The sequence below is a fragment of the Convolutriloba macropyga genome, chromosome 3 (genome assembly GCF_964194025.1).
Source record: "Convolutriloba macropyga chromosome 3, txConMacr16.3, whole genome shotgun sequence".
Lineage (NCBI taxonomy): Eukaryota > Metazoa > Xenacoelomorpha > Acoela > Convolutidae > Convolutriloba > Convolutriloba macropyga.
This window is the reverse complement of record NC_134470.1, coordinates 56328799-56340891: the sequence shown is the minus strand read 5'-3', so window position 1 is coordinate 56340891 and position 12093 is coordinate 56328799. Positions and strand designations below refer to the sequence as shown.

Below are 12093 nucleotides of genomic sequence, written 5' to 3'. Positions count from 1 at the left end.
CTCAATTTAAACCGATTGTTAGCAGAGACAGGTCATAGCAGGTGTAGTGGCGCAGTGGTTAGTGTTACTAATGTTAACCAAGGGGTTGACGTTTCGAACCCCTTCCTAATCAGAATTTTTGCACCATAAAATTGTCTAGCCTCATCACTAGTTCGAGAGCAATTCGTCCGACGTTACTGGGTTTATTTTTTGTTGTTTGCAATTGTCTTTGTCGAAATGGGATTGAATTGTGAGATGAGGTTGGTGATTTTTGCTGGTGATAATGATTCTTTTTCTGACCTTTGTTGTTAGGCCGTAGCTGGCTAACTTTTATAAGGTTAAGTTTTGTTTCTGTTGGTTACAAGCGGATTTTAAATGAAATTTTAAAAATGTCACAGGAAGGACAAAAACTACCCCATAATATAAATTTAATTTAGTAGAAACGAAATGCCTCTCATTAAACCTTGAACTTTTGTGAAGTACTCAATGGAAACCAAGGTCCAAGATAGATTTCACATTTAAACAACTACATAAGAAATATGATTAAGGTTGTTTATCAGAAACTAAACCATATTGTTTTAGTCAGCTTGCGTCAAAAAAGTTTCTACTTTGTGTCGTTTTCGGAATTCTTCCGGCTCTGTATTTTAATCAGTTCACAAATTTGGGTGGTTTAGAAAGTCAATTTTGCAATGCTATATCTAAACTTTTCACTCTAACCTTCAGGAGAGCCGTAAAATGGGCGTTAAAACAAAATTCATATTCTAGGTAGTGTTTTTAAAACTGCGGAAAGTTGACTTTGTTTTTGATTTTCTCGCTTTTGTTTTTTCCCAGATGGTTTTCAATTTCACTCGTGGTCATCTCCTATTCTAGTTCGTCTTTTGTTCTGTCAATGACATTTTAGAATTGTTACTTCAGGAGCCTCTTTTTTTGTTATTTCACTTTGTCAACGTTTTTGTGTCACAAGATGAGGCTTTATGCTCAACTTCAAAAAAGCTGATGTTTTTTCATTTATGCATTTTGTTATTTTGCGTTCGTTTCTTTATGCATCGAATTGAATTTCTCTTTTTTTAATTGGAGGAGTCAGAAGCTATTAAGAATATAACACTCAAAGTGAAAATTATTTGAATCCATTTTTGGCCTAAAATCACAACAATAATTAGCGAAATCATTTTTCATGCCAATTTTTATTGTTTTTTAGAGGCCTTAGAGAGAGAGAGAGAGAGAGAAAAATAACTGCGACAGCGTCGAGGATATGTAGTCCGGGGACTTCATATCTCCGTAAAATAGGCGTTTATTTCTTTTTGTCAACTTTTTTGTGTCACAAGATGTGGTTTTATGCTCAGTTCAAATCAGCTGTTGTTCTTTCGTTTATTCAATTTTTTATTTTGCGTTCGTTTCCTTATTCATCGAATTGAATTTCCTTTTTTTTAATTGGAGGATTCAGAAGCTAGTAAGGAATCTCTGGCCTACAATCACTGATACTCAGAAAATACCAGTCATATCTGATTTTTTTTTTATTTTGCTGATTTTGTGGAATTTTAAGATGTCAATATAAGCAACTCCCATTGATTGGCAACTTAAACTGTTTAGTATGTAATATATTAATCCCACCCTTTGACTACATTATGGAAAAGCCATGTATCATATCGCTTAGTTCACCTCCAATTGGGCGAGTGAAAATTTAAAGACGAATGACTCTTTTCTCTCAGTGGGCGATGTGAAATTGCATATAACTGCCTTCTATTTAGTTGAGATCGGAGTTTATAAAAAATCAGCCGAGACATTTGTGGCACGCGGGCTAGCCGTCCACGAAATGTGACTACTTGAAGCGACTATGCCAACCTGTCCAGGGCAATAGATTATCCCTGTGATTGATAGCTTTTTACTTTGGGAAATGGACAGGGAAAAAATAATGAATTTCAAGCACCAGAGATTTTTGCAAATTTGATATCCTCAGAATTGGTTTGCAGCCATTTACATGATAATCATTTACACCCCCCCACCCTCCCCCCCCCCCCCCCCCCCCCCCTCCCGGATCAATTAATTGATCAAAAAGTTTAAATCATCATAGGCTTAATGTCGAGTTGGAAAATTTTTCCCACTTAATTATGTGTTATATTCAGTTCTATTTATCAAAAACACAATGGTGAAATATATCAAGAACACGTGCGGACTGAGAACGTAATTGAGGGGGGGGGGGCTGAAAAGATCAGTCCATAATTCAAGCAAGTCCAGTTCTGGAGAAAATGTCGTCCATAATTGTGTTCACGACAGAGTGAATTAAATGAGTCAAAGCTCCAGTGTCAGTTGCGCACGTGAAATGTTGGAAAATCTTCCTCTTTTCACTCTGATTTTTTGAATGAAACTGGGCGCTAAAGTACGAACAACCATCCTCAAAATTGGCGCCTCCGGTGTAATTAGGGAAGTAGTCGGATATGGGCGAGGTTTTGATTTTCTCTCTGAACAGATCGGTTTTGTTGAGGAATAACACAATGTTTTTCATTCTGAATATTGGCATGTGAATTGTGCTTTCAAAGAGGGTTAAACTCTCTTTCATTCGATTTGTTGGACGTTTTTGGTCTTCCTGTTATTAATCTGTTTCCTTGCTTAATAATAAGTTTTTAGACATTTGCGAAAAAGACCCCCATATTGGCTAGCTTTAAACTTAGCGTAGTCAAAATATATCCTAGTCAAAATATAGCGTAGTCAAAATATATCCTTTCGGAACAAAATGTATCCTTCAATTAGAAATGATTCTGATTGTCTTAAAAGTAGGATCGTATCCGGAGAGAAGTGGACGGATGGGGTTTTTTTTTGAAAGCGATAAATTTAATTTTCGTTGCTACTTGATTGCTTTCAATTTGCTAAATTCGTTAAACAAATGATACGCTATCAGCCCGCAAATTAACTTATTTATTCGATAAGACGAAATCTACTATACATGCACTCAATACAATGAAAGAGGATGTTTCTACGCAACAAAATGTCAAAACAATTAATTATGTGGCAGATTGAATTGGGTTCCGGACGGGGTGTCCAGATCGAGCAGACCAAAAGTAAGTCTAAGTTCTTGGGTGGCACCGGACCCACTGTCCTCGACCCAAGTCCGCCTGTCCCCATAATTATCCTGTTCATGGACCTCATTTTGCAAACTCTCTTTAAACAAGGCCTGAAAAGCAATGCTGCAACCAAAAAAAAGCCGTTGTCTTACTTAGAAAGGAAACAGGAATAAGTGTCCCTGAAGTGTCAAGTCATAATCAGCGAGAGAGGCTACCCAGATGATGGCACTGACATTGTCGAATGCATGCACCCACTTGCGTCTCTGTGACCTTTGACCTCCAATGTCTATGATGCGGAAGGTGCCTCTGTGCTGTCTAGTGTCAACGTTAATTACTATCTCCGTCACTTGTCTGGATTTCACGGCAGCAAAAGGGAGTACATAAATCATTTTTTTAAAAAAAAGACTAATTTGTTTGTAAAAAGCGCTAATTATAGAGTAATAACTATCCGGCCTCTTTCCCGTTATACTCTCCCCACTCCCGGTCTCTTAGGGGCTCGAATTTGAGGCTCCTTTCCCCCTCCAATTATGATACTTAACTTGCCGTATACCCTCTATAATTGGGGATATTTTAATGGTGTGTGGTATAGGAAAGAAAAAACCCTTAAACACGCGTATATAATATCAATAAGCATTGAAGCAAGATTTGAGCAATGTGAACATTCGGTACTGAGCGACATAATTAATAATAGAAGGTGCGCAATTCTAAACCTCACAGAATGACATGACACATTAGAAAATTAACTTTAAAAAAAGCTCTGAATTAGCAAGTTCAGAATAGTATATGTCGAGCATTAATGTAACGAGTGTTTTTTTCCGGATACACTATGATTAATACCGTGAGTTGTTAAATATTGCAATTGTTGAGTCGACATCTAGTATCAAAATTTGCGCAATCTACAGAGTCAACCAAATATTTTTTAAGCACCACAATGATTAAAATAAGGCAATAATTTCTCAATCGGAAATGGAATTATATCCATTCAAAAGTTAGCTGAGCCAATCGTGTCGTTTTGATGGCGTTAATTGATCATTACAACACCAAAGCTATTTTAGAGAGAGAGAGAGAGAAAGACTAAAATTTCTGTGGAAAACACCCCAAAACTATTCTGAACATTTGGGAGAAAATGTACAAACGTTTTATCTATAGATGTACGGAAATGCAGCATAGCGTTTCATAAACTGACTGGCGAAGAACTAATTCCAGGCTACTGAGAATAAAGTGAACAAGGAGGCTCGGTAATGTGCGTACGCACATAATGTTCTGACACCACTCATCCATTTAATTGGTTACCAAACCATTCTTGACTTAATTGGTTACCAAATGATGAAGAGATAGAAAACTTTCATAAACATACATCGTTCAATAAACAACCAATGCAATGCAATAATGCCACCCTAGAGGGCTGATGAAAGTTGCTGATAATAATACTACTAGAAAGGACAAAAATGAAAATCAAAAAACAAACATTAATGACCAAAACTACAATAAAATCTATAATAAAATATAATAACGAAACCTATAATAAAAAAATCATTGCAAAATCAAACTCGCATCAGATAAAAACCATAACAATTTAACCTATAATTGATTAGAAAAGATATGAGACCTGTTCCCAATGCGACCGGTTAACAGTTCGGAAAAAAAGAGCAAATAGGTGCGAAGTTCAAAAATACTTTTCCATTTTTGACAACAAGTAATTTCACAGTTATTAATGTCATTAGATATCAAGTGAAAACACAAAAATGTTCAATTATATCTTCATAGGAAGCATTTGAGATATGCCATTGTTCAATGTTGAGTTGCGCAAATTTTCAAAGACAATGGGATCAAAGATTATTGTTATAAATTAAATAGAAACCAAAAATCCTATGAAATGTACAAATGAATAAAAATCTAACATTATATGAAAATTCGTAGTAACAAAATCGGGAAATAAATAATTGAAGCTAAAATTGTTATAAAATATAGCTCACCGGAAACGAGTTGTGATCGGTGTTTACAGAGACCGAGCTACAAATCGACCGAAAAACTACTTGAAAAAGACGACGCTCAAAAATCAAAACTTATCTTTGAGTCAAATATTTTCAAAAGTCACAAGCGACTGAGGATTACAACAAAAAACGACGGATTAACTTTCAACAGCTCACGAAGCCATTTAATGAGACTAATTCACGAGCCCACAAAAACAAATTCATAAAGAAGCCAAAACTTCAACCAATTTTACGACAAGACACTGTTCAAGGCACTATAATTACAAAATGTTACCTGCAAAAACTGTAAATCATCATTTTCCCTTCGCCTTAACGTCAACGAGTTTTCCTTATAAAAGGACTACTTAGACATGACAACAAAAAGAAACCCAAAAATTGAACAACCTAGAAATCTCGAAATTTATTTTATGAAACTAAATGGTCGAAGCTATCGTTCATAACTTATAACCAAGCGCGAATAAAAGTTTGAATCAACAAGATTAATTGAGATTTCTAATGGGTGAGATTGAGTCATATGGTGACAAAAACAAAAGCAAAAAGGAGACAGACGAAAAAAAGCTTTCGTTTTTAAATATTTAATTCGGAAGTCATTAAAACAAACAGCTATAAATTAAACTCTTGAACTAAGTTTCGTTATGCGTCTTGGAGAAGCAATTAAGACCTACAGTTATTGGGTATATGGCATACAACAATGAAAAGAATGACAAACTTAGGCAAAAATACCCACAAAGTTTTACGAGATAACTGTGCCTCAGCCCAAAAAGCATAAACTATTCAACAAAAATAACTAACATATCCAGATACGATTTTTCTAACGTTCTGCGTTTTTCCTACAATGCTTTTTTTAAATTGGAATTGTCCATAATGTGGTAATTTGACAAGGAAACAATATGAACTCATAAATCAAGCAATTAGATAAAAAAAATAAAAGAAAAAATGAAAACGCGCAGTACCGAAAAAAACCTTAGTTGAATATAAAAGGAATATCCACATCAATTTAAAAATCACAGGAAGTTGGTTTCCCCCTGTTTTTACTGAGACTGCGCCCAAAGTCGAGAGAAATATAAAAAATAGTTGCAAAATTTTAAAAATTCACTGACAAAAAAATACGTTCAAAGTCATAACAGACATTAGAAAACAACTGAAAAAATATCTATGTTTTCTTATACCTTCTAAAACTAAGTGGATCTAAGTCATTGAGAGGACACTAAGTCATTGAACTACAAAAATTAGAAGAAATGAAAACAAAGCGCAAGAAGTCCATCAAATTTTTACGAAAACAATTGGTCAGAGCCATAAAAACCATAATTAAACCCTTAAATCTGAAACCATAATATAATCTCGTTGGATCTCGTTTATTTTAAACAGTTTCTGTCTATAATTGAGCCTTGATTGAAATGTTCCTCCGCAATTTACAATAAAAAATTTAGATAGGTTTTGAAAATTTTTTGAAAAAAAGATCGCATCCAATTAAAATCTAAAAAAATTTATTATAGAGATCCATGGTGAGATCAATATCAACCCAGCTTTTGCTGAGCGTCTAACAAAAAAGTCAATGGTTGAAATAGTTGCAAATTAGATCAGTTCTATAAAAAATTTTTCAGTTTGTCAAAATAAATAAAGCATTTTGTATAATTATTGACTTAAATTTGCAAAAAAATCGGAAATGCTATAATTCCAGAAGACTCTTAAAGCCAGCGGGAGTACAACTAGCTCTTATTTGAGCGTCAGACGAATATGGCCGCATTTTAAAGGTGTCTACTTCCAGCAAATTTAAAGCAAGTGGGCTAAGAAAAAGCCATTTTTTTGACACAAAAATTCTAAATTTTAAAAAATTAAGCCAAATTCTAGCCAGAACGTTGGTTCGAACAATTAAGCAACCCTCCTCTATCTTTATAGATAAATTTAATGACACTACATTTAACAATTTTAACATATTTTGGCAATATTGACCACATTTTGGTCGAAATTAATAAATATTTGGTCAAAAATGTGAATAAAACAGCTGAATTATTTCTAATATTCACAAAACTTTAAACCCCGATAACTCCATGAAAAACGAAAATTGAAAAAACGTTTTGAATTTCATATTCTACGCTGGACGGGCTTTCTAATGATACCACTCACAACTCTCTGCGAATTATTATACCGATCGGCCAAAATTGTCTGAACAAAAAAAACCATTTGAGTATATTGTTCGTCCCCCCTCAGAAAGGGGTTAGAACAACAATGTTTATCCCTTAAATGATAATAAGACAAGGAAACTCACTATTTTCCAATAGCACATAATGTTCTGACCTGGATCATCCATCCACATTCTTGGCTTAAATGTCTGCCAAATGAAATAAAGCTACTACTCTCGAAAAAAATAGTTAAAATAAGCTATACAAGTTTTGACATGCACTCTTTTTTGAATATAAATTGAGAAAGCAAAATTAGATTATTCCATGCAAGAAAATAACGAAGAAAGTCGTGAATAAATAAGTCATGTTTTTTATGTAAATGAAACTTATCAAACGGTTGATCTAACGAATTGGTTATCAAATCAATTTAACCTACATCTGCAAAAAACCGCGAACACCCTTAAAGAAAAATAAATTGTCTGCAAAAATTTTTGTTGCCGCAAATTGTAAAGCAAAATGCAATCTTATAGATCTTCTCAGACAAGCTTTTTTTTCAGCTGTTTTATTCACTTTTTTTTTACCAAATTTTTATCAATTCTGACCAAAATTTGGTCAATATGGCTAAAATATGTTAAAATTGTTAAATGTAGTGTTATTAAATTTATCTCTAAAGATAGAGGAGGGTTTCTTAATTGTTCGATCCAACGTTTTGGCTAGAATTTGGCTAAATTTTTTAAAATTTAGAATTTTTTGAAAAAATGGCTTTTTCTTAGCCCACTTGCTTTAAATTTGCTAGAAGTAGACACCTTTAAAATGCAGCTATATTCGTCTGACGCTCAAAGAAGAGCTAGTTGTACTCTCGCTGGCTTTAACAGTCTTCTGGAATTATAACTTTTCCAATTTTTGAAACAAAGCATAAAACATATTAGTGCTCACAAGTTTGAGTCTATTAACGCTTCTAATTAATCATGTCAAAAATTGGCCTACAGTAGAAGAAATTAGATTATAGGCCAAAATTTTGTGCCAGATTAATCGAAATTTTTCGAAATAAGTAAGCGTCAAATACGTATATACTATTAGCTATCAACTAAAAACAAACATTAGATTTTTTTCGGTCTTTACCACTGAAGATTTCAGTTAAAGAATGCTTCAAGGGCAACTCAACAAAAATGCCAACAAAAACACCAAATATGCCAGAACTCAAATTTGACTTGTATTTTTGAAACCAAACAAAGTGTCAGAGACAAAAATGCGCCTAGCAATGAACACAAACATATAATGATGTCATTTATGACACTATTGTAGTCAATGAGGCTTTTTTAAAACCTAGACTGTGATATAACAACAGAAAAAATAACGGAAATTTAGGCAAAAATCAAAAAGTTCCTATTTTTTATTGAAAACAAAAAGTTTCAAAGTAACCAATACCATAAGTTTTTCACTGAAAACTTTTTGTATGCTCATTTAAGTTTCGCTATAACCGGAACAAGACCCCTCAGTATCCAGACGCAGTAACAAAACATAAAGAACAAAAAAAGTCAAAATTAACAAAAATTCAAACTTGTAATGAGATCATAGTTGACACACACCAATTTAGACAACAATATCTGTGAACGATTAAAGCGCATTGCCTTTTGTAGACTTTACCGGAGAGTTACGAGGACAGTGACAACAAAAGTTAAACGGTCCCACTTGTTCCAAAATTTCTCTAAAAATCTTAAAAACAATATTCAAAATTTTTTTTCTAAAAACCACAACAAAACCATGAAATCAACAATAGCCTGGTTGTCAATTCGATGCTACTAAAATACAGACACTTTGAAAAGAGTAACATAAATTATGAATTGAGATTAACAGCAGGAAAATTAACAAAAATTGAACGAAACCTAACACAATGAACGTAAAATGTGAACAAAGTCATAGTTAAAAGTGTAAAGTTTTCAAGAAATTTAAACCATGAATAACTCCTCGGAAAAAATTATTTAGAAAGCTGCTTTTCATCTAAACACTACGCATGGCGGGCTTGTTAGTAATATCACTCATAACTCTCTTCGATAATTGTATCGATCGGCCAAAATTGACTGAACAAAAAAAAGAGTTGGGCATATAGTTTTTCACCACTATTATGGGTCGGAACAATAACCTATTACTATGTTTTGTTGTTTTCCAATCGCCGTAATTTAGGAGTTGAGCAACTTCAAGCAAATTGAAAAAGTCGAATACGAAGTTATTGTTTGATTTTATTTCCAAATGGCTCCTAAGCCTTGCTAATTTTTTCTGCATTTAGCAACTGTTTTTTACGGCTAATGAGTGCAACAGATCATAATTATTGTGGTTATCTTGCATCAAATTCTCTATTTCTAATGCAATGTTTAGATTTAGGACAATTCAGCTTATTGTAGCAAAATAAATGAAACAATATTGGAAATTGAAAGCTTAATTTCGTTTGTTTTTCAATCATCGGTCATTTTAATTCTATCGAATTTGAAAAACAAAATTATCAAGCCCCAAATTCATTTAAAAGGGCTTATTCACTGACCATTTTTTGCTGTATATTTTGAAGCTATCTAACTAAGAAAAATGAATCTAGTTCAACAAAGACATCTCTTGCTTTGGGACTGAAAATTTTTGGACGAGTATATCAAAATACAAAAACATAGCCAACCTGAGAATGAAAAAACCACTAGCCATAGAGAATTATTGCGTTTTATTTGATGCCTATTAATGATTCATTAAAAAAAGTTTTAATATTTTTCATCAGGACATAGAAGCTTTTCAGTTGAATGTATTCGATCAAGTTGCAAATTGCTATGGAATTTGTGATTTTATCGGAAGCTGTTGAGGGTTGCTGAAAGAAGCATGTTAACAGGAAACTGAAAAATGATACTCTGGATTTTTCATGCCAATAACGAATGCCATGCTTATTATTTTTGTTTTTCAGACGCACATGTAACTGCTTTAAAATTCAAAAAGGTGCCCACGGCGGTTAAGACGAAATACTAACCAAAGTTACAGTCGTAAACAGATGCTGCAAGTTTTAAGATCTCGTTTGTTTTACTTTGTGTAAGGAACCGTTTTTTTTTAATGGAATAAAGCAATTTTTAACATTGAAAACAAATTTTTAAATTTCTCACAACAGCAAAGAAACTTCTTGATGATCAGAGCAGAATTCGGCTTTTAAATATTTCAATAGTTTTTTAGTTTATTCATGATGCAGATAAGGGGCTCTTTTTCATGGTTTTTTGTAACGTTGAATAACGAATTAGTCGCTTATTTCTGTAATAAATTTTTTAACTATTTCATTTTTGAATAATTTTAGGAATAATAAAAACTAAACAATTAATCATATTCAGCATCCAAACATTATTTTAATTTGCTGATAAGAAAGAATAAGATACGCCCACTCAATGTACAATGCTGATAATATTGGTCTAATGTGATACAGAAAAATTTATTAAAACAACAAAAAATTCTGAAATTATTTTTTTTTTGATTTTTGACGCTTTTTTATACCTCTTCAGTAATTGCCGGACACTTTTGAATTAGTTTTATGCATGTCATTATACTCTTAAAATTTGCCAAATTTCTGAAATTCTTAGTTATTTCTGAACTAAGCGCTAGAATTATTATGAGGAAATAATACAAGCTTTTTTTATCAGGATGAAAGGCCCTTGTCTATCTGCTATCACCTAGTCCTATTTTAAAAAAAGATCGTTTTGAAGCTTCCAAAAATGTTGACAACATAAAACATGCGTAATTGTGCTCCCTTGTTTGCGATCGTTCATTGATAATATCCTGAGTTGACGGCAAATAAGCTAAAGTCGCGATTTGTCTCAACTTTTCTATAAAGTATCCCGCATTATCCATTAACTGATATTCGTTGGATCTTTTCACACACTCCTGCAATCCCGAATCTGGCCAGACCTTCTCGACAGCGTCTATTACGTTACCGGGTATATCTGAGTCCATTGTTATGTCATAATTGAGCTGAAAATCGCGAATTTGAGTAGAGTGCTCATTCAATGTTGGATCACTAAAATGGCGGAACTGTTTCTTCTTGCCCCGTGTAAACGAGTGCTTTGAAGTTTTACTGACTTACTGAGATAAAAAAGAACCATTCAAAAATGATTTAAAAAGATTGTAGCAAAATCACAAACATTTTCCAGCGATCTGTCTTGATATTTAGCTCAATTCAAAATTGAATTGGAGAGAACGAACATAAATAGGATTAAAAATAAAATAAATCTTAAAACAAATTTTATCTGGCACTTAATAAGGGAACTCGTCCAGGTTTCATCGATAAGTAAGATAACAATTGCGCTGAAAACAAACTGATTTTCACCCGCAAAGCGCCCACATCATTTAGGTGAATTTTTAATAATAACTGCGGTGAAATTAAAAATCGTGGTTTTTTTTCCTACGATTTGTTGTGTAAGTAGTTCAATTTTTACCGCATTAAACGACGCATTAATCACCTCATTTTTGTAAAATTTCACTAAACTTGTTGCAAATCGTGATCTTTTTAGCAATTTTTATTACTGTCGTCTCTAACCGGGAAAACACTGAATGGACTTTAGAGAACCCGCCCCTAAGAAGCATGTAGTTAAATTGAGAGGAATTTTTGGGGTTGAAGAGAAGCAGCTCCCTGAAAGTAATGTCCAATGTGTTCATGGCCTTGAGAATAATGGCGATTGATTTGATGGCATTTCCTCTTATTATGGGCAAATGCTGCAGTCTCTCGTTGTCACTGAACCCATCAGCATAAATAATACGCATCTGTTTCACGACAGTACTTTTACCACACTCGCCCGCGCCCAGCATTAAGAGGTTAATTATCTGCTCCTGTTGCTTTCGGAACGTGTCTAGCTCCCTGTCAATTTGACGGCTCTTTTCCTCGGCCTCCGTCTTTGGGCGGAAACAACAACAGAAGCGACACAT

The 12093-nt window shown here is 33.6% G+C and overlaps 1 protein-coding gene across 1 annotated transcript; it reads right to left on the bottom strand.

Moving 5' to 3' along the window:
* Positions 1-2974: 2974 nt before the first annotated feature.
* LOC142336671 (guanine nucleotide-binding protein alpha-1 subunit-like) lies at positions 2975-12093 on the bottom strand. The gene is made up of 3 exons (XM_075385581.1): positions 11708-12093; positions 3254-3389; positions 2975-3148 (listed from the first exon to the last, which is right to left on the bottom strand). The coding sequence occupies exons 1-3, from the start codon at positions 12091-12093 to the stop codon at positions 2975-2977; spliced, it is 696 nt and encodes a 231-aa protein (XP_075241696.1).